Source organism: Scardinius erythrophthalmus (assembly GCF_964197995.2).
Source record: "Scardinius erythrophthalmus genome assembly, chromosome: 21".
NCBI lineage: Eukaryota > Metazoa > Chordata > Actinopteri > Cypriniformes > Leuciscidae > Scardinius > Scardinius erythrophthalmus.
Genome location: NC_138241.1, coordinates 36,218,566 through 36,243,565, shown reverse-complemented (window position 1 = coordinate 36,243,565; position 25,000 = coordinate 36,218,566). Strand labels below are relative to the sequence as shown.

The following is a 25,000-nucleotide window of genomic DNA, read 5'->3' as shown; positions in this document are numbered from 1 at the left end:
GAGAGAGAGACGGGAACGGCCCTGTCTGACTCCACCGGCCAACCAAAACACCGGTCCCATAATCAGAGCATAATCACACACACACACACTCACTCACTCACTCACTCACTCACTCACTCACTCACTCACTCACTCACTCACTCACTCACTCACTCACTCACTCACTCACTCACACATGCACAAACTCACTCACAGACTCACTCACTCACACACACACTCACTCACTCACTCACTCACTCACTCACTCACGCATGCACAAACTCACTCACTCACACACTCACTCACTCACTCACTCACTCACTCACGCATGCACAAACTCACTCACTCACACACTCACTCACTCACTCACTCACTCACGCATGCACAAACTCACTCACTCACTCACTCACTCACTCACTCACTCACTCACTCACGCATGCACAAACTCACTCACTCACTCACTCACTCACTCACTCACACACTCACTCACTCACTCACTCACTCACTCACTCACTCACTCACGCATGCACAAACTCACTCACACACTCACTCACTCACACACACACACACTCACTCACTCACTCACTCACTCACTCACTCACTCACACACACACACACACACACACACACTCACTCACTCACTCATTCACTCACTCACACACTCACATGCACACACACACACACTCACTTGCTCACTCACTTACTCACTTACACGCACATGCGCACACACACACACACACACACACACACACAAACTCACTCACTCACTCACACACTCACTAATTAGAATATTTTCTAATTTCACAAAACATTTTAATTAAGTCTCGTGAACATTTTGATTAAACATGGACCGAAGATACGGTTCATTAAAAATACATTTATGCTATTGTATGCTAATTTTTTTAATGTAAGCAACTTATTTAGACGTGCAAACTGGGTGCCGGTGTGATGAGAAGTTCGAGCTCGGCCAGATTCGTCTCGAAGTCGTTCATCTTCGGATGCGGAGCCGCGCGCGCTGTCACAAAAAAAAGCCGTGCACACCGCCAATCGAAATGGGGTCTTGCGCACCTAATGCGCACAACCGCAATGACGTAATTTTTGCCGCGTGCACCTTCGCACTCGTGCGGACGCGTCGAGTATAAACCTATTTACTCTCTCTCACACACACACACACACACACACACAGCGTGATGGAGTGAGTTAATGTGGTCGATCCCGCTGTAAACTGTCAGTGTGTGTGTGTGACGCACGTCTCAGAAAACTGCACTTCCCCCAATGCTAATTGCTTGATTTAAGACCAGACTGTAGTCGGACCGTTTGCCGGATTGACGTGTGTGTTTTTCATATGTCAGGCTTTACAGGATTAAGAAAGTGAATTGATTTTGAATGGAGTTGATTGATTTTGAGTTCATCTTGACTTCACCATAAACACTGCTTTAAACTCTCTCACTCACACACACAATCTCTGGCTCTCGCTGCTGATTGGCTCGCGGGTGATGTGATGCGGTAACCATGGCGACTGGAGTTTAATTCTCTCATTATGGCTCAGTTTGTCTGACGAGGGTTTGTGTCTGTCTCAGGTTAGAGTTTATTCCAGTGAGATTCTCTGGCTGCTTTAGTCGGTTTGTGTTTCAGTGTTTCTACGAGGAAAACCTTTTAAATAAACTCCTGTCAAGTTCTTTGTTTTTCAAGTCTCTTGACCGTCTCATGTGTTTATAGAGTACGGTCAAGTGTGTAACTCGTCTTTAATCCCATAAAGCCAGATTTCACTTCATCCTCATGATCTAATGACTCCATAAGCAGACAGTATTTGTTCAACCTTTAGAGGAACATTGAGGATTGTAGGATGGAATAATCAGTCTCATGAGTTGAGATGAAACCTGAGACAAAGCTCATATCAACCTTAAATCCTCCTCAAATAAACCTCGTCATTCAGGAAATGAAGAAAAATATGAAAATGTTCAACTCGTTATGAGGTGCATCGAAGAATTTAGAATGCAAATGTTTAAAATGATTATTTTATTTCTCAAAATTGATAGTGAAACTTTCAGAAGACTAGTTTATTTAGATGATTATTATATTATTATATAATAAATATATAATTTGCTCTATACTATACATGTCTCTTCTGCTCAACAATGTTGTATTTATTTGATTAAAAATACAGTAAAAATTGTGAAATATAATAATGTAAATCAGCTGTTTTCTATGTGAATATACAGTAAAGTGTAATTTATTACTGTGATCAAAGCTGAATGTTCAGCATCATTACTCCAGTCTTCAGTGTCACATGATCCTTCAGAAATCACTCTAATATGATGATTTGATGATCAAGAAACATTTATGATTATTATCAATGTTGAGAGCAGTTGTGCTGCCTCATATTCTTGTGGAAACCGTTATACGTTTTATTTCTCAGTATTCTTTGATGAATAGAAAGCTCAATAAGATGTATAGCATGAATGCACTGTAAGTTGCTTTTAGATCTGCTAAAAGTTGTATCAAACTCTAGAGTCATGAAAAAGTGTTTCTGAGTGTGTTTGTGTCCTTTTAGTTTTCAATGTTTTATTAATATTTCACGTTTATTTACCTGCTCTTGTTGTTCAAGCTCCAGCGATACTGACTGGAAGAGTCTCTATAGTGGGCAGAACTATTTTCATGCTCTGGGCTTTAAAATATTCATCAGTGAAGCCCCCCCCAGCATTCACAGGCCTGTTATTATCCTCAGATTGAGGAATATTAGTGCATGATTGTGAATGCTGCTAGTGAAGCGTTTTGGAGACGTGGATGGCTGGACAATAGAGCTTTGTTGTGTGAATGTAGGTCACAGTGTGTGTGTGTCTTTGTGTCCTCAGTGATGCTTGTTCTGCTCTTGCTCGGACACATACAGAATTTCATTTTATTTTGTCGAAAACATGAGTATTGTATGCAAAACTCACTGGCATTATGATTGGATGTTGTGTGTGGTTGCCAGGGTGTTGCTGTGGTTGCTAATATGTTCTGGGTGGTTGCCAGGGTGTTGTTATGTGGTTGCAATTGTGTTTTGGGTGGTTGCCAGGGTGTTGCTATGTGGTTGCAAATGTTTTGTGTGGTTACCAGGGTGTTGATAATATGTTGTGTGTTGTTGCCAGGGTGGTGTTGTGGTTGCTAATATGTTATGGGTGGTTGCCAGGGTGTTGCTATGTAATTGCAATTGTTTTTTGGGTGGTTGCTAGGGTGTTGCTATGTGGTTGCATATGTTGTGTGTGGTTTTCAGGGTGTTGCTAATGTGTTATGTGTGGTTGCCAGGGTGTTGCTGTGGTTGCTAATATATTATGGATGGTTTCCAGGGTGTTGCTATGCGGTTGCAAATGGGGTGTGTGGTTGCCAGTGTGTTGCTAACGTGTTATGTGTGGTTGCCACTGCCAGGGTGTTCCTGTGGTTAATATGTCATGGGTGGTTGCCAGGGTGTTGCTATGCGGCTGCAATTGTGTTTTGGGCGGTTGCTAGGGTGTCGCTATGTGGTTCCAAATGTTGAGTGTGATTGGCAGGGTGTTGCTATGTGGTTGCTAATGTGTTGTGCGTGGTGTTGCTATGCAGTTTATTATGTGTTGTGGGTAATGGCAGGGTGTAGCTGTGGTTGCTAATATGTTGTAGGTGTTTGCAATGGTGTTGCTATGCGGCCTGCCCCATATTTAACTTTATTCTTGTCTAACAGCAATAATTGAAATATTAAGGAGATTACATTTGTGATTTTACTCACCCTCATGTTGTTCTAATCCTGAATGACTTATTTTTTTGTGTGTGTGTGTAACACAACAGGAGTCTTTTCTGTGTGTTTGTTGTGTATATTTCTGCTTGTGTGGTATCATGTGAGCGTGGAGCATCACTCATGTCTCAGTAGGGGGAGCACTCTGTTATGTTTGCTGTGTGGTTGTCAGTTTAACAGGGCACAAGCACAGCTCTGCTTCACGCCACAGAGACACACACACACACACACACACACACACACACACACACACACACACACACACACACACACACACACACACACACACACTCACTCTCTTCAAACTGGTCTCTGAGCCATATGCGCTACAGATGGGTCAGTCTCTAGTGCTGGTCCGAGGGTCCGAGGTCGTTAATCAGGGATCTAAGTGTTGCCGGACTGCAGCTGAGAGAGGAATAATGTGCCATAATCAGACGTCATCCACACATCAGGATAATTTATGCCGCTTTTACCTCTCCTAAACAGGCATAAACAGGGCAACCTTGCACTCTAGATATTACAGTAACTCAAGAAAATTGTTTCTACTTTTTCTTCCAATTTCTACTGAAGTGTGTCTTTTTATAATTATGACATGTTGCTTGTCATCTGTTTTAATGGTGAAATATGTACCCCCACTCCCCACACCCCCCACATTTTTTTTTTTACTGAAAAAATAGATATATCATAGAGACTCTGAAGTGGGGTCTTATCTTGTTGGGGCAGTACGCAGCCACTTAGCAACACCCTGGCAACCACCTTCATTGGAACTACCTTGCACACCTTAGCACCTACATGGCCACGATCTTGCAACTACCTAACACACCTCAGCAAACACGTAGCATGCCCTGGACACCACCTAGCACACCCTAACAACCAAAAAGAAACACCATAGCAACCACCTAGCACACTTTAAAAGTCATATAGAAACACCACAGCAACACCCTGGCAACTACCTACGCAACACTAGGTCAAAGTGAGTGAGTGAGTGAGTGAGTGAGTGAGTGAGTGAGAGAGTGTGTGTGTGAGTGAGTGAGCGAGCGAGTGTGTGAGTGTGTGTGTGAGTGAGTGAGCGAGCAAGTGTGTGAGTGTGTGTGTGAGTGAGTGAGTGTGTGTGTGTGTGAGTGAGTGAGTGAGTGAGTGAGTGAGTGAGTGAGTGAGTGAGTGAGTGAGTGAGTGAGTGAGCGAGTGTGTGAGTGAGTGAGTGAGCAAGTGTGTGTGTGTGTGAGTGAGTGTGTGTGCGAGTGAGTGAGTGAGTGTGTGAGTGAGTGAGTGTGTGAGTGAGTGAATGAGCGAGCGTGTGTGAGTGAGTGAGTGAGTGAGTGAGTGAGTGAGTGAGTGAGTGAATGAGCAAGCAAGTGTGTGTGTGTGTGAGTGAGTGAGTGAATGAGCGAGTGTGTCTGTGTGTGTGTGTGTGTGTGAGTGAGTGTGCGAGTGAGTGAGTGAGTGAGTGAGTGAGTGAGTGAGTGAGTGAATGAGTGAGTGAATGAGCAAGCAAGTGTGTGTGTGTGTGAGTGAGTGAGTGAATGAGCGAGTGTGTCTGTGTGTGTGTGTGTGTGTGTGTGTGTGTGTGTGAGTGAGTGAGTGAGTGAGTGTGTGTGTGAGTGAGTGTGCGAGTGAGTGAGTGAGTGAGTGAGTGTGTGTGTGAGTGAGTGAGTGAGCAAGTGTGTGTGTGTGTGTGTGAGTGAGTGTGTGTGCGAGTGAGTGAGTGAGTGAGTGTGTGAGTGAGTGAGTGTGTGAGTGAGTGAGTGAATGAGCGAGCGAGCGTGTGTGAGTGAGTGAGTGAGTGAATGAGCAAGCAAGTGTGTGTGTGTGTGTGAGTGAGTGAGTGAATGAGCGAGTGTGTCTGTGTGTGTGTGTGTGTGAGTGAGTGAGTGAGTGAGTGTGTGTGTGAGTGAGTGTGCGAGTGAGTGAGTGAGTGAGTGAGTGAGTGAGTGAGTGAGTGAGTGAGTGAGTGAATGAGCGAGTGAGTGAATGAGCGAGTGAGTGAATGAGCGAGTGAGCGAGGGATTACGGGCTTGAGTAGTCACTGTCTTTCTCTCTGAGCCTCTAATCATTTTTACTGTGAAAGATTTGAGCGCGCTCACTGAGCCACTTATTCCTCTGCTAGTGTTTGCATGCATGAATCGTTCGCATCCCTCAATGTTCCCCTTGAAAATGTTGTAGAAACCAAGGAACAATAACTTTTGGAAATTCTAGCATATTAATAATTCAGAGCTAAATGTGAATGAAACAGAATAGCCTTAGTCTTGTGTTTTTCGCTGCCCAATATCATAAATATTGATGGATTTTTTTAATTTTATCAAATAGCAACCCAAATAGCATTTATTTTGCACTCAGAAAATAAAATGTGCGTCATGTCAGTGTTATTTGAGTAACATAAAAATGTTTAATTTGGCTTGTGTAAGATTCACTCTGTTAATCATACTCATGTTCAAGTGTGACTCAGTGTCGTCTCACCCTCGTCTCACAGCGAGCTCATCCTGTCCAACATTGATTTCGGGGTTTCCGGTAATTGGCAGTGCCACGTGACCAGTTCCCGTGGCAACAGCTCAATCGGCATGGAGATTGTGGTTCTGGAGACGACAGCGCTGTACTGTTCGGCCGAGAGGGTCAATAGCAACAAGGGTGAATTCAGGTGCGTCTTCAGCTACAGAAGCATCACACTCACACACACTCATGCCGTTACTTAAAATCACTTCAGTGTGATGCACCACTTAACACACCATAGCAGCCACATAGCAACACCCTTACAACCTAGTAACCGCATAGCAACATCTTTGCAAACACCTAACACACCCTAGAAGCCACATAGCAACACCCAAGCAGCCACATAGCAACACCCTGGCAACCACCCAGCATACTCTGGCAACCACATAGCAACACTCTTGCAAACTCCTAGCACACCCTGGCAACCACCTAGCACACCCGCGCAGCCACATATCAACACCTAAGCTAACACGGTGCACACCCTGGCAACCGCCTTGCACACCCTAGCAACCACATAGCAACACTCTTGCAACCTAGTAACCGCATAGCAACATCCTTGCAACCTAGTAACCGCATAGCAACATCCTTGCAAACCACATGCACGTACTAACAAGTACTCAGGAACACCCTAACAGCACACACACACACACACACACACAAACAGAAGCCGCCGCTACAGAAGCCCAGCTAACTGTCAGCAACATCACACTCACACACAGACGTCGTTACTTAAAAATCACTTCACTGTGGTTGTGATGCATCAGTGACTCTTTTGTCCTCTGTTGTATTTTAATGTCAGTTCTCTGATTGTTGCTTCTATAGCTTCATGTTCTGTGTTTGTGCAGGACACGTCTGTAATGGGCTGGAAAATCAGTCTGTTGTTACCAGAGAAATTAATGTAATTTATTACAGAGCATTTGTGCTTCACTTGACGGCAGCAAATGGACACTGTTCATCTTCACAAACCTCAAGTGTTGTGTGAAACTCTGAACATGATAAATTTCTCGGAAAGACGCTTAAGTCACGCTTGCACTGCCGTTTCAAAAGTTTAAGGTCAACCATCTAGCATAGCAACACCCTAGTAACCGCAAAGCAATATTCTTGCAAACACCTTGCACGTACTAACAACTACACAGGAACACCCTGGCAACCACATAGTAACACCCTTGAAAACACCTGTCATAACCTAGCAGCCACATAGCAACACCCTGGCAACCACATAGCAACACCCTTGCAAACTCCTAGCACACGCTGGCAACCACCTAGCAACACCCTTGCAATCACCCAGCATACCCTGGCAACCCCGTAGCAACACCCTGGCAACCCCCCAGCATACCCTGGCAACCACATAGCAACACCCTTGCAACCACCCATCATACCCTTGCAACCACATATGAACACCCATGCAACTACCCATTACCCTGGCAACCACATAGCAACACCCTGACAACCACATAGCAACACCCTGGCAACCACATAGCAACACCCTTGCAACCACCCAGCATACCCTGGCAACCATATAGCAACCTTCTGTCAATCACATAGCAACACCCTGGCAACCACCCATCATACCATTCTTGATCAAATAAATGCAGTCTTGGTGAGCATAAGAGACTTCTTTCAAAAAACATATTAAAAATGTTCCCGACCCCCAAAACTTTTGAACGGTAGTGTAAAATGTCTGAATGTTATTGTGTTTTATTTCAAAATATCACAGCCAGTGCCATTTATTGTAAAGAAAGATGCTCAAACACACTTTACAAACAAAACATTTGTTGAGTTTGAAATGCACATTAATATTTGTCAGTATAGTTTGTTTGTAGTTAATGGATGATGTTGATCATAAATCCACTAAAAATCACAGAAACACCAGCGGATTCAACACTCAAACATGCGCTCAGTGAAGAGAACAGACTCTTGATCTGGTGAATCACATTCACATGTTGTTTTCTCAGGTGGCCGAAGACTTTGTCTGGTTTCCTGGCGTTCCTGCCGTGTGCGGTGGCCAGCGGTAGCTCCGCCTCTAGCCCCGCCCCTCAGGAGAAGAGGGCATGGCGGAGGTGTGGCCAATCGGGCCGGTGGGCGGAGCATGACTATAACCAGTGCTCGTACGCAAACCAGTTCACCCGCAGCCTGCATGAACTCACACAGGTCTGTAACCTTCATCATCATTCCATTCAATTCAATTCAGTTCAGTTCAATTCAATTCAATTCAATTCACATTCATTTGTATAGCGCTTTTCACAATACACATCCACATTACAATTTAGAGTGATCTGTTATCAGAGGTAATTGTCAAAGTTATGCATTTCAGAAATGCACATATACAAAATCAAAGTTAGTGAAAAATTTATTAATTTAAACAATGTAATAATTTCACCCTTATCCGTCTTTTTGACCCGCAAATGACTTTTGCTAAAATAAAATAAAAATGTCTCTTTGTCCAAATGGCACGAGACTTTGTATGGTTGTCAACTCTGTCTAAATCAAAAAAAAAAAAAAAAAAAAAAAAAAATTTGGAATGATATCTGTTTTTATGTTAGTGTGAAGAAAAAAAAATCACACTCGGGTCTTTCGGAGTCTCTGATGATCATCATCATCATCACGAGTGGAGTTTATTTATCGCTGGAGGGCCGTTATCCTGCTGGAATCACTCCGGCACGACACACACCTAATTATACTGAGCAGATGTTCAACCTGACCTTGATTTACAGCATCACTTGTGTTTAAAGCCTGAGAACTAAAGGATTCTTTGAGATTTGATTGGCTCAGGCCCTCTTTTTAATTCCTCATGTCTCAATAGTCTTCACTATTAGTATTTTAAGTTTCTTTGGACTTTGGTGTGCCAGACAACATGCAATAATCTGACACACAATCCCAGCGGCCAAAACACAAGTTTTAACTAGTAGAATCTGGACATGCACTATCATTTAAAAGCTTAGGGTCACGGTTCGATTTTTTAATGTTTGTGTCTCTTCTGCTTATAGAAGCTTTAACTGTAATGCATCTAATGAAGTAGACTCAAAGATTCAACTTAAATACACATGAACACCAAATGATGTGTACACTCAAATTCATAATACAGCAAAAATGTCAACCAACATAATATCAATCAATGTAATATAATAGTATTATAATATGTTTTAAAAATGTAATGGCTCTCAAATATAGAGTCTCTTCTGCTCACCAAGGCTGCATTTATTTGATCAAAAATACAGTAAAATTGTGAAATATTATTCCAATGTAAAACATCTGTTTACTATGTGAATATACAGTAAAGTGTAATTTATTCCTGTGATCAAAGCTGAATGTTCAGCATCATTACTCCAGTCTTCAGTGTCACATGATCCTTCAGAAATCACTCTAATATGAGGATTTGATGCTCAAGAAACATTTATGATTATTATCAATGTTGAAAGAAGTTTTGCTGCTTCATATTTTCTCAGTTGTGCTCTTTCTCTCTCCGATGTGAACTCAGAGACCAGTGAACGCCTCTAACGCGCTGAGGGTGGCGCAGCATCTCTCCTCTCTCACCAGCAGGGCGGCGCTGTTCGGAGACATGATGGACGTCATATTTGTCACTCACCTGATAGAAAGACTCACACGCCTGGTGTATGATGTCAGAGAGGTGAGAATCGCATCCCATAATGCCTCAACCTGTTTAATCCTTCAGGATTCTGACTATATCCAGTCAGTCCAGCACAGATCTATGAACGTTTAAGCAAAGACAAGGTCTTCTTTATCATTATAGTGGCAGTATTTTTCTTAGTTTTACACCTAATTATATGTTTAATATACTTTTGATGGATCGCTGCAAAAGAATTCTGTTCTTCCTCAGTGTTTCTGTCTTGTTTTCCAGCATCAATATCTAAACATTCTTAAATCAAGACACATTTACTGGAGAAGAAGCAAAATGACTGAAGATTTGAGAAATTGATTAAAATTAGTTTATGCTTAAAACAAGAACAAATATCTGTCTAGAAAAATAATCTCGTTTTCCCTTTGAATTAAGTTTGTTTTTCTGATTTTTATTCTTCTTGATTTAAATACTATTTTTATAATTTAAAATCACTTAAGTTTTATTTTCAGAGTTTGTTTTAATTTTTTGCCATTTTGCATCTCCAGTAAATGCATTTTGATTTAAAAACGTTTAGATATGTTTACACACTGGAAAAATATTTATCTATTTGAACTGCATATAACATTTTCATGCATTTGGATTACAGTTTTAACATAAACTAATAAACGTAATGTGATGCATATTCGTCAGTCACATAAATGAAGCAGGTCAGATTTCTGCAATAGTACTAATAATCTAAATGTGCTTTAAATACACAATAACAAAAATCCCATTGCTTGTTCCACAACTAGCTATATTTTAACCATGTTCATACTTTACCTGAATATTACTTTTTCACAACGAAGAGATTAATGCAGATTTTAAGCACTTTAAATGCATGCATTTTGAAAATAACAGTTGCATATAATTAATAATAAACTATTCCTTGAGTTTTTGAGTGTAGAAATCTGACCTGCTTCATTAATGCGTGACTGAAAAATATGCATCCCATCACATTTATTAGTTTGTTTATGTTAAAACTGTTTAATCCATATGGAAATTCATTGAAATTTTAAATGCATTTCAAATACATAAATCGTAAACGTGGGCCTGAAATCCCTTCTTGCAGTGACGTGAGGTGATATGAAGACTGTAGTGAGGATTTCTGCTCTGATGGATTTGTCTGTGTGTCTCAGTCTCTTCCACACGCTTGTTTTGCCCGGCTGTCATTGACGCGGCGCTCTGCTACTGTGCAATTTAGGTGCAATTTGAGTCACTGCACATTGTTATCAGCTATTTTCAGCTTTAAGTGTTATGTACACATGTTCAGTGAACACGTTCAGCATTTTAATAACACTGGCAGACTCCGCCAGAAGAGCTTTTGGAGGGTGTGAATGAGAAAACAGTCTCGCTTTGGGGAAATTTGTATTAATTACACAACAGAAGAAGAGCTGTTCCTGCCATATGTGGCCTTCAGGCCAGACACACACTTCACGCCAAGTATACAAACATTTGCATGCATTTTTAAGAGGTTTTTTTATTGACTATGCATTTAAAGTTTACATTTTACAAGTACGTGCATTGACAGGGAATCAAACCCTTTGGAAAGCAACTATGAGAATGCTTGAGGCGGTAATGTTGATGCTGTTGTTTAAGATGTGGCGTGAAGTGCTGAATCTTCAGCTCTCGTGACTGAAGGCGTGTGTTGAATATGATTACCACAAAGCTGCTTTATAGGTAAATAAAAACAGAACATGACTTTAACTGTGTGTGAAGCGCACACTTCATTTACAGCCCTCCTGAAACACTCGGGTTTAATACTAACGCTGTCATTCAATGCCTATAGTGAGAGCTTAAAGTCAAAGTTACAGTAATATATTCCAGTTATGGTTCAAATGTCGTTTAAGGGCTTCAAGGTCACATAAGAACTGTGAATATTGCCTCTTTATTCAAGTAAATGAGACATAACCTTTAGTTCTGCTATAGAGACTCATCTTAATCATGAATCGCAAAGCTCTTATAGTTTTTGATGGCTTGTTCAAGACATAAACTCAGTTCAGTGCAGTCCGGTAATGGAGATTAACTGTGCATGTGATGCAAAAAATGCTGTTCTTCCTAAGTATTTCTGTCTTGTTTCCCAGCACAAATATCTAAACATTCATAAATCAAGATACATTTACTGGAGAAGCAAAATGACTGAAAATATTAAGTGTTGTTTTCTGAAAAAATGATCAAAATCAAGTGAGTTTATGCTTAAAACAAGAAGAAAAAAAATCTGCCAATGTGGTCAGAAAAAAACTAAATTTACATTTTTTTTAAATGTAAAGTCACTTCATTTTGCTTCTCCAGTAAATGTATCTTGATTATGTTAAAGAAAATCCATTATGCCCTTTTACAAAGTCTTGATTCTACTTGAACAGGTTTTCCTGCTTGAATGTTGATTATTCTCCTCATATTCTCCATTGTTGCGGCTCCTCTCTTCCCAGTCTGTCAGTAACGCTCTGTTTACTTCCTGTCTCTATGAAGCCCCTCCTTCTTAAAAGCACACTGTGCTCTGATTGGTCGACTGGAGCGGTGTGTTGTGATTGGTCGAGCGCTTCGAGTGTGTTTGGGAAATGTCCCGCCCCTTTCCATAACCACCAGTTTAACACACTACTAACTAACTCAACCAGGCCCCGCCCCTTTATTCTGCGCATGAATTATTATAATGAGGAATATTGTGACGTGTTCGTTCCCGGGAGAAACTCAAGACTACAATGGAGGCGTTTCAGGAGTTCAGGAACACTGACTCTGATATAGAGAAGAACTGCCCTTTTTCATCCTCAAACAGCAACATTACACACTGGAGAAAGATGAACAGCACAACTGGTCCCTGAGGAAGGACCTCACGTCTTGTCCTCTGATCTGTGGTTGTGTGTTTGTCTGTAGTTGGGCGACCATGTGTTCGTCGTGGCCAGTGACATGATGCAGGTGGAGGAGCACGTCCTCTGGATGGCTCAGAATGAAGCTCGCGCTTGCACACGTATCGTCCAGTGCGTGGAGCGGATCGCAGATCTCGCGCTCAACACCAACAACACCGTCATCTCTAAGGTGAAGCTCACTTTCATTCAGACAGATTTCAGAGGATACATGGGAAAAACAATCATGGATTTATGCTTTGTTGGTTATAACAAAACCATTTGCGAGCATTCAGAGCTGAACAAACTCTGGGCAGATTCTAACTCGAATGCCTCTGATTGGCCATTGCGTTCACACGCTCAACGAACAGGTCTGTGATTGGCTACAGTGCTCAACGCTGCAAAAACATGTTGCAAATAGAAACCTTTGACGTTCTTCACAGAACGCAGACACAAATACAGACGGGAGCGTTTAAAAGCAACACTTACACTGCAAAAAATGCTTTTCTTACTTAGTATTTTTGTCTTGTGTCCAGCCCAAATATCTAAAAATTCTTAAATCAAGATGCATTTACTAGATGAGTTAAATTACATTAGACATTATATCTTGTTTTATAAAAAGAAAAAAAAAGTTTTTAAAAACTCACTTAATTTTGATTTTTTTTTAATCAGAAAACAATAGTTTAATAATATAATTTAATAATAGAAATAGAATTTCTTATGTCAGTTTACTCATCTAGTAAATGCTTCTTGATTTAAGAATTTTTAGCTATTTGGACTGGAAACGACAAAAATACTGAGTAAGAAAAGCATCTTTGCAGTGGATACTGACGTCAGGAGTTTATATGTTTAATATAATTATTTCTTCTCACATTTGCGAGTTTATATCCCACAATTCTGACTTTATTTCTCACAAATTCTGAGTTTAGATACAAGTGCGAGAAATCAAGTCAGAATTGCGCGGTAAAAAGTCACAGTTATTTTTTTTACTCCGTGATGGAAACAAGCTTCCATACAAAACACATTCAGTTGACTGATTTGAGAAAAAGATGCACTTTAAAAAAAGGCGTAATATATGTATATGTGGCCAATTTAAGCTGCAAAACAATATTATGCATGGAGTGCGTGCTTCTTTTGATAAAAAAAAAACATTTATTTTGTGAATTGCCATGAATTACTCTTGAGGTTTGCTCATTAAACACTAATGAAAAGGGGTTTGTGCACCACTGATTGATTCCCTGATGCATTGTGAGCCGTGGGATCCTAACGTTTGTTAATCTGATGACTAATACTGTACATGTTGTCTGTATCTCAGGTGGGTTTCTACTCTAGTGCTGTAAAATATTGACGTAATCACCATTTCTGAGCTTCTGGTCTGTTATTGTTCTGATAATGTAGGTTACAGACTCGGATCGTTAATGGAGTCTTTGTTTAGTCTTTTTACATGTTCATAATCAGTCCTTGACTCACTCGTACAATGAATGATGTTTATTTTCCAAGGAGCAATTAGTGTGAGGAAAGTAGGTCGCGTAACGTGTGTGTGTGTGTGTGTGTGTGTGTGTGTGTGTGTGTGTGTGTGTGTGTGTGTGTGTGTGTGCAGGTTTCTGCTAACATCGCTCTGGAGGCCCTGATGGTCCCACCGACTCTCATGGGTTTATTGTGTACGGTGGCTCTACTGCCCCCGGTGGCCGAACCGGGTCACGACGAGAGCGGATCACCGCGCACACACACCCTGCTCAACTTCAGATGTCACACGGTTAATGTCTCCGGCTCACCCATGGGTCAGCTCAACCAGGTGAGGGTCAACACTGACCAAACACACTGCAAAAAATTCAAGTAAATCTGATTAGAAATAATGATAAGAACGTAAAATGTGTACCATGAAATGCAATGCAAGTCGCTTTGGATAAAAGCGTCAGCCAAATGCATTAAATGTTAAATGTAAATCGGACAGAATAACTGGTTCACTGGTTTTTGGACCCGTAAACCAGTTATTCTGTCCGATTTACTAAAAACATTGTTTTTCATGCACTGATCTATCTTGCTTTCATAACACTGTCTACTTCAGACTAGTGGAAAGAAAACATCCAAAGTTTTTATTTTATTGCATTTTATTAATTTGCATCTGTATACATTCAATTTAAAGGCGGTGAGTTTGAGTCAGAAATCTCCATTTCACACACACCAAACTTTACAGTTTTATTTTCTGAAGCTTCATTCATTTATCATTCGTCTGGTTTATTTAACAGTTTATTTCCTAAAATGTTTTCTTTCCTAAAATGATTAATTTTCAAAATCCCTTCAACTCTAATATTTTCTTCAAATCTGTGGCTTTGAAGAAAATATTAGAGTTGAAGGGATTTTGAAAATTAATCATTTTAGGAAAGAAAACATGTGAAAGGTTTAAATGTGCAAATGAGGCATTAACTACTTAAATATGCATTCAATGCCTCATTTGCACATTTAAACCTGTTCACCTAATATAAAAAATATTTAATAATTTATACATTTGAAATACCTTTAATTAAATAATCTAATTATGATTCCCTAAATGCTTCAATGAGGAAATATTTTATTTAAATGTTTTTATGATGTTTCACAATTTTATAATTAGACATTTTAAATTATAAATATTGTTTTTGAATATTTAATAATTTTATATTTTATTCACACGGTTATATGTCTTTGTCTCTCTGGTCAAATGGTTAGAAGAGCCGTTTTTCTTTCTATGTTGATGAATGTCCTTGTGGGACGGGAATGTTTTTTAAACTTTAGCCAAGAAACTGTGATTTATCACTGACTCTGCCAGTCAGAAGTAGGTGGAGCTATACCTGAGGGGGCGTGGCATTCTTATTCTAGACAGCATTTGATTGGACGAAGGGTTGTATCCGCCCTGAGAGCGAGATCATGTGTCTTCAGTATTTTTCATCTGCTTTCATGGATGAGAAAGACTCTACATGTATATTTATATGTGTAAATAAATATAAATTTATACTTTCTTCATGCATATATGCTAAAAGTTTCTTTCGAACAGCAGCGGAGCTCAGTTTGTTTGTTTTTATAATCGCATGCATTAGTACGACAGTTTTCTAAACTCTATTTAAAGAGAGTATTTTGTGATAACACATTGAGTGACGTGATAACACAGGCTGATGTGAAGAGATGAAGCTAAAACAGGAGATGGGTTTGATGGGCTGAAGCTTCTGTGATGTCTGGAGGAAAGAACAGAGAGAAATGAAGGTGTTAATAAGATCTGTGTGTGTGTGTGTGTGTGTGTGTGTGTGTGTGTGTGTGAGAGAGTTCTGGAGCTCTGATGAGGAGATCAGGCTTCAGTCTGAGGAATGACTACAATACACACTCACACACACTGCTGATCTCTCCATCAGCAGACACACACTAGAGTAGAGTAGAGTAGATGCAGAGTAGAGTAGTCGAATAGAGTCGAGTAGAGTTGAGTAAAGTAGAATAGAGTAGATACAGAGTAGAGTAGATACAGAGTAGAGTAGTCGAATAGAGTCGAGTACAGTTGAGTAAAGTAGAATAGAGTAGATACAGAGTAGAGTAGAGTAGATACAGAGTAGAGTAGTCGAATAGAGTCGAGTAGAGTTGAGTAAAGTAGAATAGAGTAGATACAGAGTAGCGTAGAGTAGATACAGAGTAGAGTAGTCGAATAGAGTCGAGTAGAGTTGAGTAAAGTAGAATAGAGTAGATACAGAGTAGAGTAGATACAGAGTAGAGTAGTCGAATAGAGACGAGTAGAGTTGAGTAAAGTAGAATAGAGTAGATACAGAGTAGAGTAGAGTAGATACAGAGTAGAGTAGTCGAATAGAGTCGAGTAGAGTTGAGTAAAGTAGAATAGAGTAGATACAGAGTAGCGTAGAGTAGATACAGAGTAGAGTAGTCGAATAGAGTCGAGTAGAGTTGAGTAAAGTAGAATAGAGTAGATACAGAGTAGCGTAGAGTAGATACAGAGTAGAGTAGTCGAATAGAGTCGAGTAGAGTTGAGTAAAGTAGAATAAAGTAGATACAGAGTAGAGTAGCGTACAGTACAGTAGAGTAGATACAGAGTAGAGTAGCGTAGAGTAGATACAGAGTAGAGTAGAGTAGATACAGAGTAGAGTAGAATAGATATAGAGTAGAGTAGAGTATAGAGTAGAATCGAGTAAAGTAGCATAGAGTAAAGTTGAATATAGTAAAATAGCGTAGAGTAAAGTTGAATAGAGTAGAGTAAAGTAGAATAGAGTAGAGTAAGGTAGTGTAGAGTAGAATAGAGTAGAGTAGTGTGGAGTAGAATAGAGTAGTGTAGAGTAGAATAGAGTAGAGTAAGGTAGTGTAGAGTAGAATAGAGTAGTGTAGAGTAGAATAGAGTAGAGTAGTGTAGAGTAGCATAGAGTAGAGTAAGGTAGTGTAGAGTAGAGTAGAGTAGAGTAGAGTAGAGTAGAGTAGAGTAGCATAGAGTAGAGTAAGGTAGTGTAGAGTAGAATAGAGTAGAGTAAGGTAGTGTAGAGTAGAATAGAGTAGAGTAGAGTAGAGTAGAATAGAGTAGTGTAGAATAGAATAGAGTAGAGTAGAGTAGAGTAAGGTAGTGTAGAGTATAATAGAGTAGAGTAGTGTAGAGTAGAATAGAGTAGTGTAGAGTAGCATAGAGTAGAGTAAGGTAGTGTAGAGTAGAATAGAGTAGTGTAGAGTAGAATAGAGTAGTGTAGAGTAGAATAGAGTAGTGTAGAGTAGAATAGAATAGAATAGAGTAGAGTAGAGTAAGGTAGTGTAGAGTTTAATAGAGTAGTGTAGAGTAGAATAGAGTAGTGTAGAGTAGCATAGAGTAGAGTAAGGTAGTGTAGAGTAGAATAGAGTAGAGTAGAGTAGAGTAGTGTAGAGTAGTGTAGAGTAGCATAGAGTAGAGTAAGGTAGTGTAGAGTAGAATAGAGTAGTGTAGAGTAGAATAGAGTAGTGTAGAGTAGAATAGAGTAGAGTAGTGTAGAGTAAAGTAGAATAGAGTAGAGTAGTGTAGAGTAGAATAGAGTGGAATAGAATAGAATTATTTTATATTCTACTTTATATTTTAAATATAAAATAAAATATAATTTAATATAAAATATTGAATTAAAACATATTTAATAAAAACAATAAAATTAAAACGCTTACGCTGACAGTCAAACATTTGCAATAACTATGTTTTTTTAAACTCACTAAGGCTGCATTTATTTGATCAAAAATACAGTAAAAATTTGGAATATTATTCCAATGTAAATCATCTGTTATATATATAATATATAACATATAATCATCATATATATATATAAAATATTTAAATATTACAATTTAAATGTATAACTATATTACAAGCTTTATATCAAATAAATTCAGTCTTTGCGAACAGATATTAAAAAATCCTAATTATTCCAAACTTGTGGCCGCCAGTATACTAAAACATATATATTTTTTTTCACTTGCATATCGTGTGACCATTTACTGACATCAGTGTTTTTAAATGATTGAAACATAGCTACAAATATCAGGGGAACTTTATTATTTTATTATTTTAGCTCAAAGGAGTTCGGCTGACGAAAACCGTTTGCGAATATAAATCATGTGGTGTGATTCAGAGAGACGATAAAGATGAAGAAGACGATCTGTGAGAATTAGTGATGCTTCTCTTGGAAATGTTCGATAGTTCTGGATTTTTCTATGATAATTGTGTGTGTGTGTAGAACACAAACATTAAGCTTATCTTTAGTTGAGCTCGTGATGGAGCAGAACGCAGAACATTGGTCTAATGAGGAGCAACAGTGAAGTTCACTATAAATCACAGGAACGCTGGAGGCTGATCGCATGTGTATATCCGCTTAATTGATCATCATTCTGCCCTAGTGCACACTAACAAGTGAACGACCCGCTGCCTTCTATTTGGAATATATTTTGATCAGGACTTTATTTGCCGGCTGTGTGTCAGTCGCCTCTGGGAGATTTAGATCATTCATAATGATCTGATCACATCATTCACATGCAGTTTTATATAACGTTTAAATCAAATATTACATTTTGAGTCAATATTACTGTCTGACCCTTCCGCCCCGTTTGACCCTTCCTTCCCGTCTGACCCTTCCGACCCGTCCGACCTGTATGACCCGAGTCCATTTTGTCATGCGTCGGACAGGAAACGTTCAGGTGAAAATGAAAACCCATTATTTACTCAACAGAAATGACATGTGATTTGTGCACTGCATTTCAGATCTACTAAAGTCATGTGATTCTTTGGAACAGAAACTGAAATTGTGTATATTTTACAATACTTTGCAGTGAATGAGTGGATAAATGCGGTGCTAAATGCAAAATTTTCTGTAAATGATGACAAGATTTTCCTCTTGAGTGAATTGAGTGAATGTTATGTATGTGTGATGAAGAAACGTGACACAACTCGAGTGGAGTTTAGCTGTTTATAATTGGAGAGAAACCTCGTGACTCGCTGCATTAATATACAAATATTTTGGTGAAAGAGACATTATCACATGTTAATGTAGAATATAATCCACTTTTCATTTAATTTACAGTGAAAAAAAAACAACAACAGCTATATTGTGAAATACGTGTGACCCAGCCCTATATATATGTGTGTGTGTGTGTGTGTGTGTGTGTGTGTGTGTGTGTGTGTGTATATTATTACATTTTTTACCAAAATGGATTTTAAGATTGTTATTTTGTCATTTGAAGGTTTAAGCAAAATATATTTTGTTATATTTTAAAATATATTTAAAAAAATATATTATGCATATTTTAATATATAATATATTATACTATCTTAATATATTATTTAAATATAAATACATAAATATTAACCAAAATGTATTTTAAAATTGGAAATGTATTTTCTTTCTGTCCCAAAATATATTTTTCCCTTAAAATGTTTATTTAAATTCTAAAATATATTTCCTTATATAAATATAATTAAAATATATATATTGTGTGTGTATATATATATAAATACTTAACCAGTCTTTTTCATTTTTACAGCATTGAAAGGTTTAAGCAAAATATATTTTAAACATATATTTGAAATATATTCTGGACAGAATTATTTTTATTTCTTGTCGTATTTAAGTGTGTGTGTGTGTTCATGCATCTGTGAGGTTTCGTGATGGGTGTGTGTGTTCCTCTCCTCCTCCGTTTGTTCTCGTGTCTGTGTGTTTATGCCTCTGCGTCTGCAGAACTGCATTAAAGATGTATTGCGCATCTCTCTGACACACACTCACCTGCCTCAAGCTAACAGAGAAACGCCTCGGAATGCTAAACCCTGGAAGCGTCTCATAGAGAGAGAGACGGAGAGAGGGAATCTGTAGATGATCACGCTGAATAAGTGTAATCCCATCGACAGCTAAACTAGGGTGACCATACGTCCTCTTTTTCCAGGTCATGTCCGGCCGGGATTTCGAGATCGCCCAAAATATCCGGGATTCGGCTTTTGCTTTCTCGTCGCCATTCATTTTGTTTACATGCACACCTTTTGATTCAATAGGACTGAATTAATTCCGATTGGTGAATCTGAATGTAGTGTTTACATGAACGCTAAACAAGTGATCGGTTGCTAAGAAAATTCCTGTGTTTTCGTCTCGATCGGGATCCGTGTGAAGCAGAATGCATGACCTGCAAAGCTGGCATGTACGTGTCAGTGTCAAATAATGTAATAATGTAAACATAATGAATGGTGACTGTAGAAAGCAAAAGCCGAATCCCGGATATTTTGGGCGATCTCGAAATCCCGGCCGGACATGACCTGGAAAAAGAGGACGTATGGTCACCCTAGCTAAACCATCAGATCCGACCCGTCCGACCCGTCTGAGTAACCCGTGTGACCCGTCCGCCCCGTGTGACCCGTCCGACCTGTGTGACCCGTCCGACCCGTGTGACCCATCTGAGTGACCCGTCCGACCCGTCTGAGTGACCCGTCCAACCAGGTCTGAGTGACCCGTCCGACCAGGTCTGAGTGACCCGTCCGGCCAGGTCTGAGTGACCCGTCCGACCCGTCTGAGTGACCCGTCCAACCAGGTCTGAGTGACCCGTCCGACCAGGTCTGAGTGACCCGTCCGACCCGTCTGAGTGACCCGTCCGACCCGTCTGAGTGACCCGTCCGACCCGTCTGAGTGACCCGTCTGACCCGTGTGACCCGTCTGACCCGTGTGATCCGTCCGACCCGTATGACCCGTCCGACCCGTCTGAGTGACCCATCCGACCCGTGTGACCCGGCTGACCCTTCCGACCCGTCTGACCCTTCCGACCCGTCTGACCCTTCCGACCCGTCTGACCCGTGAGTGCCGAATAAACCGCGATCGTGCGAGAGAAATGCGGAGTTCATTTGAACTGGAGGCTTCTCTATAATCATCATCTGTTGCTTTGACTGGGTCAGGGTCTGTTTTTTATTTCCACTGGTAATTATACAGCCATACGCCAGTCCATTTGTGTATGCGAATGATACTGTCCTCATCCTGCCGATATCAACATTTCCAGAAGTGAATAATTCATATCCAGAGCAGGTTTAACTGTGAGTAAGTAACCCAGCACACACAGTTAGTCTAATGTTGATTCCAGTAAGAGACTGTGTGTGATCTGCAGGAGTGATGCTTGATTCGCTGAGCGTGCGTGCGTGTGTGTGTGTGTGTGTGTGTGTGTGTGTGTGTGTGTGTGTTGCTGACGTGTCGGTGACTGACCTTTACATCAACTCTCTCCCAGCTAACAGGGAATGTTCTCTCAAAGTTATGAACAAACATTCTTCCAGTAACATTACTAGAATGTTCATTCAAAATAACGTCCTTAAAACTTTTAACATAAAAACAATATTTATGCATCGGTCATGGAATGTTTTTACCTGAAACATTTAGTAACGTTTTTATTTATTTATTTAATTAAATGTAACCACTTGTTTCGGAATGTTCCGAGAACATTCAAAAGTAACATTCCAATAATTTCTGAAGAATGATCAAATGGAATGTTCCCTTAATGTTCGCATAACCAAGCATTTTAATATAAAAAAAAGTGATTTAGACATTTTAAACACTCACATTCAGAAATAATGTACTAATAACTTCATGGGAATGCGGGTATAAGCTATGAACAAAAATATGTTCTAAGAATGATTGCATTCCCATAAATGTGTGTGTGTGTGTGTGTGTTTCAGTTTTTTTTTACGCCTCCTTGTTTAATTGTAGTATTAACACTAATGATGTGGAAAGCTGCTCAGAGAGTTTGATCATAGAGGAATTTGAGATGAGTTCACATTGAGATCTCTAACACCAGTTGAGACGTTTCATTTCTAGCTCTAGAGGAATGTGTGTGTGTGTGTGTGGACATGTTTTTCTACACCGGTGGGGACTTAAACCTGAATGCACACAGACTCATGGGGACTCGTGTCACCGTGGGGACCTAAATTGAGGTCCCCATGGGTAAACAAGCTTATAAATCATACAGAATGAGTTTTTTTGAAAATGTAAAAATGCAGAATGTCTCCTGTGATGGGGAGGTTTAGGGATAGGGGCAGTGTAAGGGGACAGAATATACAGTTTGTACAGTATAAAAACCATTACGTCTATGGAGAGTCCTCACAAAGATAGTGCACCAGACTTGATAGCTTGATCAAATTTAAGCAATATAATACAATAAATACAGTTATGAAACACACATCACATCGGCGGCGTTTACATGCAAACAAATAATCCGTCAGTAATGGGATTGACGGCTCAGTCGGACTGGAAAGCCTTCATCTAAACACCCTAACCGATCCGATTGAGCTCGATCCGAATTCAATTTCGATCGGATTGAAAGGAGTGATTTATTCCTTTTCTAACCCGATCCAGAGAACATGTGAACACTTGATCAGATTGAACACTGAAGCTGGAAGGACTGCGCATGTGTGATGATGCAGAAACAGCGCAATGACGTGTGACGCGCTGAACGAGCCGTTCTCCTGATGAATAAAGTGTCGTATGAATGAGACAAATCTGACAAATCTGATATTATTTTAAAAGACACTAGCCGGGTTTAAATCCCAGTTATGCAGGCGGGGAATGTTGTCACGCTGCGTTACAATGGGCCCCTATTAGAAATATGCTATTAAATTCTATACTTTTATTAATTCTATTTAGAAAACTTGACAAAAGTGTGAATAAAGACTGAGATTCAATGTTCAGAAATTACTAATTATTTATTTGTTTTGAACTATGTTGTATAGCTGTGTTTTCATGTGTTCGTAGTCAAAACTCAAAAATGAGTTTATATTTAATTATTAAAAATTTCCATTATTTTATATGAAAAAGTTAATAATTTTATTTTATTTAGAAAAATATTTTAGTTTGTCTTGTATTTTTTTATTTATTAGATCAGATAACATTTTAAGCTGTCATATGGTCATGCTACAATGTACCCCGCCTATGGGGCATGTTGTCACATTTCACTTCCATTCTTTCGGGGTATATCAAGAAAAAAGTATATACTGTATTAATAAAACAAAACCACATAATTGTACTAGACATGTGGGGAAAAATAAATACTCTGAACCATAAGTAGATTTACACAAACTGAGAAAGTCAAAAAGCGTTACTTTGTGCCCCGCTCTCCCTTTTTCCGATTTAAAGCTTGTGATGAATAAACGCGCTAATCAACCCGATCACATGTTTAGCGTTCATGTAAACACTACATTCAGATTCATAAATCGGAATGAATTCAGTCCGATTGAAACAAAAGTTGTGCATGTAAACACAGCCACTGACTCCACACATGCATCTGATACTTATATTCTCTTCATGCTGTTCAAACCCCAAATCTCATTATGTGTTAATTCTCTCAGTCAGTGAATGAGGTCTACATGATCTCAGACGAGTTTCTCATCTACACTCCCAAAAACGAGGAAGGACGTTTGCTAATTGCCCTGCAATCTGTGTGTATGAGGCTCATCTGTGGGCTTCAATTAAAACTCTGAGATGAAGCCGATCGGAGAATCCCGAGATCCCGGAGCCGGAGAGTTTCAGGGTCACTAATTACCTCTAAAACACCTTGTTACGTTAAACTGGGAATACAGCTGGGAATTACTCTTATTCACAGTCGGTGTCTGGGAGAGTTTATGGGCCCTATTTTAATGATCTGAAACGCAAGTATCAAGCGCGAAACGCAAGTAACTTTGTCGGCGGATGCAAATCTAAAATGTGTTGGTCTGAAGTCGCTTCATTACTCATAGGTGTGGTTTGGGTGTAACGTGAAATAAACCAATCAGAGCGACATCTCACATTCCCTTTAAGAGCAGGCGCGCTTGTTCCATGGCGGATCGCTATTATAACGGCGGATTTGCCAGGAGCGGTTCACAGCCGAGGAGACCGACGTTCTCGTCAGGGCCGTAAAACACAGAATAGTGACATTGGGGACGGAGAAACACACACAGATTAGCTTCGGTTAAACAGGCGTATGATAATTTGGGTAAATGTGTAAGCTAGATTTATGCCTATTTTTTCACATCTTCATGGACACAACAATGATTTCCCTCGTGTGGAATATTTTTCCTTAATGTATGGTTTTCTAAAAATTAAAACTGCTGCGTCTGTGTGTAGATGAGAGAAGCAAAGTGTATGTGCGTTGTGCTCACGCTACATTATGGCCAAGCATGCGCCCTTAAAACAGCATCTGAACGCGCCGCTGACTTTAGACGAGGTTTCTCCTGGTCTGTGGCGGAATTGTTTTCTGAAACTGCAAAATAGCACCAGGGAACGTTTGCGCCGGAACACGCCTCCTCTTTTCGCTGAACCGCCGCCGGGAGCGCAAGTTCATTCCCTAATTTACCGGTGTGCGTCTGTGGAGGGAAAAGTCCGCTGTGCGTCCGGTGCAAAATAGGAATGATACATGCGTTGGTGTACAAAGTCAATTGCGCTGGGTGCAAGATAGGGCCCTATGTGTGTAAAGGCTGGAATACACCACTTCTGCTCAGATTTTTGCCCTGATATTGAGATCTGGGTGAGTCAGTGTTGTTCTGAATGTCCAACACGATCTCATGAAAGTGCGTATCTATAGCACGAAATGTATATACGCAAAAAAATAGTTTTGACGTGCATATGATGCGCACTGTAAACGCCTTGGGTGGGATTAGTGGTGTGGGGTGTGTGTGTATTACTAGTTGAGCACGCGAAAACTGTGTATCATGCACGTCAAAACTATTTTTTTTTCTGTATAAATTGAACGATAAATATAATTCGTGCTATAGATGCACACTTTCATGAGATCGGGCTGGAATGTCTGAGCCGGTCTGCAGATTATGTGCGTTCAAAGTTCACAGAATTCACAGAAAATCACGTAGTG

The 25,000-nt window shown here is 39.9% G+C and overlaps 1 protein-coding gene across 1 annotated transcript in view; it reads left to right on the top strand.

Moving 5' to 3' along the window:
• LOC308681702 (adhesion G protein-coupled receptor A2-like) overlaps nucleotides 1-25,000 on the top strand; it is a 95,779-nt gene that overhangs the window by 54,248 nt on the left and 16,531 nt on the right. The window contains exons 8-12 of the mRNA XM_081350787.1: nucleotides 6,198-6,362; nucleotides 8,170-8,365; nucleotides 9,693-9,842; nucleotides 12,702-12,863; nucleotides 14,271-14,465. Coding sequence (XP_081206913.1) covers nucleotides 6,198-6,362; nucleotides 8,170-8,365; nucleotides 9,693-9,842; nucleotides 12,702-12,863; nucleotides 14,271-14,465 — 868 coding nt within the window. The remainder of the gene's footprint in view (nucleotides 1-6,197; nucleotides 6,363-8,169; nucleotides 8,366-9,692; nucleotides 9,843-12,701; nucleotides 12,864-14,270; nucleotides 14,466-25,000) is intronic.